At 39.9% G+C, this 8,069-nt stretch overlaps 1 protein-coding gene across 1 annotated transcript in view; it reads right to left on the reverse strand.

Annotated features, from left to right (window-relative positions):
• Positions 1–6,882, reverse strand: part of lactbl1b (lactamase, beta-like 1b) — a 20,616-nt gene extending 13,734 nt beyond the window's left edge. The window contains exons 1-3 of the mRNA XM_020615642.1: positions 6,308–6,882; positions 4,930–5,036; positions 3,318–3,475 (exon numbers count right to left, since the gene is read on the reverse strand). Of these exons, the coding sequence (XP_020471298.1) occupies positions 3,318–3,475; positions 4,930–5,036; positions 6,308–6,482 (440 nt within the window). The 5' untranslated portion in view covers positions 6,483–6,882. The remainder of the gene's footprint in view (positions 1–3,317; positions 3,476–4,929; positions 5,037–6,307) is intronic.
• Between the last annotated feature and the right edge of the window lie 1,187 nt (positions 6,883–8,069).

The following is an 8,069-nucleotide window of genomic DNA, read 5'->3' on the forward strand; positions in this document are numbered from 1 at the left end:
GCGCCCCGGGGGGGCCGCGGAGCCCGCAGGACGAGAGAGCAGGGGAGAGAAAGGCAGAAGAGAGGCAGGTCGCACTGAGTGGACCTGACACTAGTAGCCATTTAGCTTAGCATAAAGACTGGAAACAGGTTGTAGGTAGACTTTAGGCATTTAGTTTAACATTAGGCTTAGACATTCACAATTAATTAATGAAACATACACATTTGGTTACTTTTGTATTGTCAATACATTGTTAATGTGTGTAAATTTTCTTTTTGAGTTACCGTGGTAACTCTTAGTCCATGGATGAGGGACATCCTGGCAAAAAGATTGGCAGCAGCAGGTTTAAATACCTCCCACTAGGCCTGGACTGCACCAAGTGCTCGATACAGGAAAGGGGGGAGTTTGGGAGAAATATATAGTCTGTTTGTAGTTTTTGTTAAAACTTTACTTGTCATGAGCTCAGGGGCAGTGGCGGTGGCTCAGGAGGTAGAGCGGGTCGTTTCCTAACCGGAGGATTAGCAGTTCAATTCCCGGTTTGTCCAGTCAACATGTCGAAGTGTCCTTGAGCAAGACACTGAATCCCCAGTTGCTCCCAGTGATGTCACCGGTGTGGGAGTGCGAATGGGTGAATGGCCGAATGATGTGAAAGCGCTTTGAGTGTGCTGTAAAAGCATAGAAAGGCGCTATACAAGTATAATACCATCTACTTGCTTTTTTGGATCTAGAGAAAAATATTTAGTTGTTAGTGGGCTGTTCCCCATGTGTATCACTTGTCAGGTTTAAATGCTGTGTCTTCTGCCTTACTGGTCCTTGACATCCAAACTAAATTAAATCTGTTGATCAACAGGTTTTTACATAGATTTTATTGATCGAGTCATTTTACAAGGGATTTAAATGCAGTTATTTTATGTGTGAAGTTTACAATTTGATACTAATGTGAAAATAGTGTGTTTGTTAAATTTTAAACCATTAACACTCGTCCCTGGAAAATCTGACCACAAAGATCCTCACAGAAAACAATGCTTTGACTTCAGATATGCGGGCTCGTGTTGAAAGCTCATAAACGCAACATCAACTCCAGTCGCCTACTCTGAACAAGCTGCAGTGACGATGTTGAGGTAAATGACTCAAATGAAGCATCAGCTTTGGAAGCAGCTGAATGTGTCACAGCATGTAAGTACATTTGAAACAAGTCAGCAAATCTATAAGAGCTTACTTTTAAATGTCACATCTCACAAGAATGAAATGTGCTACAGTGCACACAATAATGGGGACACTTGTTATGAGTAATAGTTTTGTTTGGAGGTGGATTGATTGGCACTGCATGCTGTGTATTGTGTGTTTATGTCTTATTGTTCAACATATGGAACATTTTAATAAAGGCAGTTACATCATTTATTATTGTTTTTCAACATGCTTTTAAGGGACTGTTCACTAAGTGCTGGGTAATTGCTGTTCATTGTTTCATTTACATTGCTTTTAAAAGGTGCATTGTGTAGCGGAGTTATAATTCCATTTGCCATAACCTAAATAATTTGTTGCAATGGCATTTTATTTTGTTACTCCCTCCAGAAGTGAGATGTGTGTGGTGGTAATAGATTGGGGTGCCCCTGCAAACTTGAGGGGGTGCAGCCCGTGCTGGTTCCTTATTCATAATAAGTAAGTGCGGTTCAATTGGCACCAGGTGCCATACACTCTAACGGAGGTAAGTTGCGTTCACATCATTGCTGCTATAATAGCATAGCATGACAATTGGTACCTAAGTCTAAAATTGTTTTTGTTCCCTTTTAGTTAATTTGAATGCCACGAAGCTAAAGCTGTTCTGTTGTTATATTTTCCTCTGTACCAGGTATTGTGCCTTTTAATTTATTTTATACACAAACCAGTCTGCCATACACTCTCATGAAGTTAATTTGAATGCCACGGAGCTAAAGCTGTTCTGTTGTTATATTTTCTTCTGTACCAGCAATAAAGACATTTGTGGCTGAAAGATTGTCTCCAGCCGGGTCAATCACAACGCAGAGTACCTCGACACAGGTGTGACGAAATCAATCCGCTACAATTGCACCAATTTTGCCGAAACAGCTGAGCAGTATCATTCATTACTCTGTAAACATGGGTGTGTACCATCTTCTGTGGCTCTGGAGGAGCTTTCACAAGTCTGAGAAAATAATCTTGTCATCTCCGTGCAGATTCTCAGTCATCCAGGTCATAGTAAGCTGAAAAAACAGGAAGATGAATCCAAGAAAACTCTGATGACAAGATTAGCTGAAAAAACTTAGAAAAAAATCAACTGGACTAGATTTTTAGGTCAAAGACGTTTCACCTCTCATCCAAGAGGCTTCATCAGTTCTGCCTGACTGGCATTGAGTGCCCCACCAATGGGGATAAATATCTCCGACTCAACACCAGTTGGGCAGAACTGATGAAGCCTCTTGGATGAGAGGTGAAACGTCTTCGACCTAAAAACCTAGTCCAGTTGATTTTTTTATAAGTTTTTTCAGCTAATCTTGTCATCAGAGTTTTCTTGGATTCATCTTCCTCATCATACAGATGATTGGAGATGCACCCAGCCCAGCACTACAGTACTTATACACCTAAACTGTCATTGTGGGTGGCTGTGGTTTTGTGTGAACAGCTTACACTGAGCTACTGTGCACTGGCTGAATGATATTTAAATACAGGGCTTATGGTCCCGTTACACCGAATCAAGATGATGTAACAGTATTCACCAGTAATGAAAACATTGCTCCTCTACAGTTTTAGTAAACCTGAGGGAAGCATAACCTCACATTTTAGACTGAATTAAAATCTGACGACTTTCAGGCCAAATAAAATAAGATTTTAGAAAATGCTAATCAGTATTCCTGTTGAATTCTACAGATTTGTTTTTTTTTTGAGAAACAAAGTATCATTTTACTTTACAGGGTTGTCATTTTTAAAAACATCTTAGGATGTTAACTGGAGGGAATCATATTGTGGTAATGAAATTAAAAATAGAGGAAGTTCTGAAAGCTAGTTATAACTTTAAATTATAATAATTGAACAGCTAAGTGAGACATGACAGCATTGAAAAAAAAAGCTAATTCTTGCAGAATCTGTAAATTTTTAAACCTATCTAAAAAACATCCTTTAATACTAATCACCCATTTGTTTTACCTTTTGTTCTTTTGTTTATCTATTATTTGTTTATGTCACCCTTTGACAAAATGTTTCAGGTTAACACTTTTACCAGCCAGTTTAAGTTTTAACCACTTTAATATAATAAAGATGAAGGTTTTACCTACAGGCGACATCTATGACATTTGTGGTGTAGTCTTCAGTGCAGTACTCACCTGTAGATTGTGTACTCATTCGGTGGTCCCGAGACAGGGTCACTGCCATTTCTCTTTCCAAAGTTGCCAGTCCACAGAACGGTATCATTTAAAATCACAATGGCAGACAGAGCAGGGAGGCTGATGGGGTTTATGCTCTGCCGAAGCAAAACGTCCACCTGGAAAAGACATGGCACAAAAAAAGAAGTTATTCTGCAACTGTATCCAGCTTTGATGGGTGACTGCTACATAAACCTTAGAGGATGACAAAGACCCTGCTTCCAATTGTTATGCAAAGCTATGCTAAGTTGGCTGTGGCTTAATTTTTTCTCTACAGATATAAGAGTGGTATTGATCTTCTCAAACTCCTGGCAGGGGGGGAAAAAAGGGTATTTGCCTAAATATTTGTATATAAACTACTGCTTTAATTAAAATATTGCCATGTTTTTCTTTCCTTTATATAAAAAGATTGTTTCGCATCTTTAAAAAAAGCATAAAATTGAAGTCCTGGCCCTGTACTCTAGCTAAAATGTTCAGGAGGAGGTTTTATAATATTTATGTAAACAAATCAAGAACACAGTATCAAATCAAGTGAAGCGCTTTTGTGGTCCTACATCACTGTTATTAATAGCTTCACCCATAATTAGTGAAAATGATTTAGACCATTAAACCTCAAATTAAGATAAATATTAAAAAACTTAAATTGATAAAAAATATGGTAGATGGACTTGTATAGTACCTTTCTATGCAAGAAAGCACACTCACGATGTGTCAAACTGTTAGCCTATTCACCCACACAGATGCTCACACACCAGTGATGTCACTGGGGGTAACTCGGGGTTCAGCATCTTTCCCCAGCACATTTCAACGTGTGGATTGAACCACCAAGCTTATAGTTAGGAAACAACACGCTCTACACCCTAAACCACAGCTGTTTCAAAACAAAAGTGTGGCCTCAGTTTATGCAAGACTCTGTAAAGCAAAGTAGGTGAAGTAAGTTTTTCATGTCAGTTTCCACAGCCACAGTTACCACAACTGTGCCTCTTTACTGTGACGTAAACAATTTCTGCCTCATGTTGAAATAATAATATGAACATGCCTGCCCATCAGCAGCTCTGTCATTGTGTACACAAACATCACTCACTTTTCCTTCCTCTAAATATAAGTTTTATTCACTATTGTTCGTTTAAATGCTTGATGCTGAATGTCTCAAGCCTGCATGTAGCCTTATGTTGTTTTGTTGTGTCTGAGTTGAAACTTCAACCTTCAACAGGCTAGCTTGTCAGCATCTGTTCACTCTAGTCTTTCTCATGCAAGCTTTTCACAGTATGGGCAATCAGTAACATAGCTGGAAAGCTTCTGCTTGTCTTTAATGAGTGAACTTTTAATGCTGTTCCTTTAATGTTGATGCTCTTTGGCTGATCAGCGGGGAACTCTGCTGCTCCCTGCAAACAAAAACAACCCTTTGCTCAGACAGATGTTTTTCATCCAACATATCTTTAATCTCCTTCTGTCAACTGCAGTGGCATTTGGTGTGAAGAATTACTACGGTCAGATTTTTTGAGTCTTGAATGGGCATGATGGAAACATGAACGCAGACCTAAAAGTTTGCTAGCAGAATGACTCCCCTCACCTTTTCCAGGGCCTCTTTCAGTCTGGGGAGAGGATGCTCCAGTGGGAGGGTCTCTGGGAAGCGAGGACACATCAGCTCTGATTTGGCATTGGGACCCATTATTTCATCTGGGCAGTGGGTAGAAAATTTTAAAAAAGCAACAAATTAAAAGCTGTTTATTGTAATTTACACTTGATATTTGATAGAATAATGCAGTGATGGCACAGAAGCTGACATGCTCTGATACTGCTCTTCATTAATTCTCTCTGCTTCCTGATGAACCTTGACTTGATTTGACAAGATATACAGCTTGCTAACCAAAAGAAATAAACACCTGATGTTCCTTTACTCCTAAACCTGGGCAATACTTTGGAGAATAGAACATTTTTTAACCAAATCAATAGCACCACTTGTGCAGCTGGAGGGATGATACATTCTAGCGCTGTGTCTGACATCAACACTGATTTCCAGTAGTGAAGGTATTATAAAAGGCATTATAATTTAAAACATTTTACAGTGTTGTCTGTAACCTTTGATTTTCAAGTATTGCCAGAGAAAATGTGTTCCAGTTCCTCACCCATTTTTAACTGACACTGCTTTCTGAAATCTTGCACTTGTCAATTATAGATACTCACAGAAAGCACCACAGCTGTTGGTTCACATTTTAGCAGGTTAACACTATCTCACAATTACCAATTAAAGATTATACATTTAAGAGATATGGTAGTTTTATCTTAATTACAAGATCTTTATCTCTTGTTTGTGTAGAAATTGAGATTGAGGGCTGCTGCAGTCAGATCAGATAGGACAGAGCATCATCTAGAGTTGTACTGTATCAGTGAGCAAACAGCTACTGCACGTTGTGGTGTCAAACATAACAGACAGAGAAGAACCCACAATAACAAAATGACAGTCTCACTGACACTGAGATTTTCAGTTTATTCTAAGTATTAATTTGGCTGTAACAAAGTGCAGTAAGCTTAGTACTTTTGCGTTGTAAATTAACAAATGTTAAATTGCATGCTAATGGAATAAAAATGCTCTCTTAGCCCACAACCACTGTGTTTTCTGTCAACACCACAGCTGTTCTGAGTTGAGCCACTTCATATGCAACACACCTTTATTTGAAGGAGTGTGTGGTTTGGTGTTGTTGCTCAGTTATCTTAGTCTGAAAAAGGTCTTAATTTACAATCTATTAGTTAGCTCTAAGCCAGTCCTTGTGACAATACCCCTGGGGCAGTTTGAAAATAATAAATCGAATACCAGTATCAGCATATGCCAAGACAAAAGTTACTTATAGCTTCAAAACATTTTTTAAATTAAGAGCAGCAGTGTTTTATAGGAACAAAACCCTCATGTTATGTGATTCATCACCTATGACCAACAGTGCTGGCCTGACCTGGCAGAGCCTTTGGCAGCTGATATTGCCAGAAGAAGCATCCTGTCATCACCAGTGACAGAGTAAGGAAGAACGCTACACTCAGCTGGGTCCATTTCACCTTCATCCTGCTGGCTCTCTTGAGTCCTTCCAATTTAACAGTGGCAGCGGGAGCACTTGGCTTGAACACAGACATACACAACAACACACAGTAGGTTTGTACCAAGCGTGGCCAGTTACAGTATTAGGTTATAAATACCTGAAAATGTTTTGCACATTTTCAGCTTCAGACCAGACATTATCCTCCATTTTATCTGTTGACATCAGTTACAAAAAAAAAATAAAGAGACAGACCTTGTTCACTATACAAGTTGCATTTAACAGTACTCACCACCTGATGCTTCACAGGCCAGAACAGGAAGGATTATCAGTGACAGAAATTAATCAGCATACTAAACCTCTACTCAAATTTCATTCCACAGTGTATGGAAGCAATTCTTACACCTCAGCAGCAGTAAATGGTGTCCCATGCAGGTTTTCCTGAGCAGGAGAAAGACATAGGCTTCCATCTCTGACTGTGCTGTAATCCTGGGCCATCAGCTCTCCTGTGCCTCACAATTCAATTTCCTCCCCAGCAGCCACAGGCTGTTGACATCATAATCCCCGGATTACCAAAGCGGTCGGGAAAATCTTAATCCTAATCCTTGTGAATCAGATCACTTGAGGTCAGCTTTGCCTTGTGTAAACCCATCAATGAGCTGCCTGAGCCAGTGGCGCCCACACTCAGACAAACACTGGGTCAGGGTGATATGGTGCATCTCTCAGCCAGAGCAGATCCCTTCAGTGCAGCAAATTTGGATGAAATGGGTGAGGGAACAACAGACATTTTGGGAACATTAAAGGGAATTTCGATACTGATCAAAGACAAATCCAGTCCAACATATTAATTCTTATCACTGCCACCTGATACATAGAATGCACAACAACATCCTGACTGATAAAGGAATTTGTGCAAAAGCAATTAGGGTAGTACAATTTTTGTCAGTTTCAAATGTTAAATAATATGAAAAAATGTAAAAAAAATAAGTCAACTGGACTTGATTTTTTTTAGATCGAAGACGTTTCACTTCTCATCCAAGAGGCTTCATCAGTTCTGCCCAACTGGTGTTGAGTCAGAGATATTTATCCCCATCATTGGTGTTTCAGTCCTTTGATGCCCAACAGTGTCCCCTAACGACTGAGTCGTTATAGCACAGTATCGGTGAACGTCGTTACCTGTCTTTGAATCCTCACCTGTGGACTGACGCCCATTGTCGACAACTTCCGGGTTGCGGCGAGAGCAGACGTCTTTACTGCTCCTCTTGTCTGTTCTACGACTTTTCACATCTTCTACATTGTCAAGTCTTTGAACAAATTCTACAACTATTAAAATGCCTCCAAGAGGGAAAAGAGCTAATAAACCAGAAGCGAGCGAGGATGTTGAGGATGAAGAGGATTATATTTCAGTGGCGCAAGTAGCTGAGATGTTGAATCAGCAGAAGCTGATGTACACCGCACTTATGTGCCAACAGCAAGAAAGCTTCCAAGGCTTTGTGAAACTAATGATGGAGACAAATAACAAGAGACTCGACGACATGACCAAAGAAATGCAGGCGATAAAAACGAGTTTGCAGTTTACCCAGCGAGATGTGGACGCGATTAAAGCGGCCGTGGGGGTGCAGGAAAAAATTGCCGAAGACACTAGGCGGGACGTCTACAAAACCCGTGAGAGTCTAATAACTAT

Source organism: Monopterus albus, unplaced genomic scaffold (genome assembly GCF_001952655.1).
Source record: "Monopterus albus unplaced genomic scaffold, M_albus_1.0 scaffold1.1, whole genome shotgun sequence".
Classification (NCBI taxonomy): Eukaryota; Metazoa; Chordata; class Actinopteri; order Synbranchiformes; family Synbranchidae; genus Monopterus; species Monopterus albus.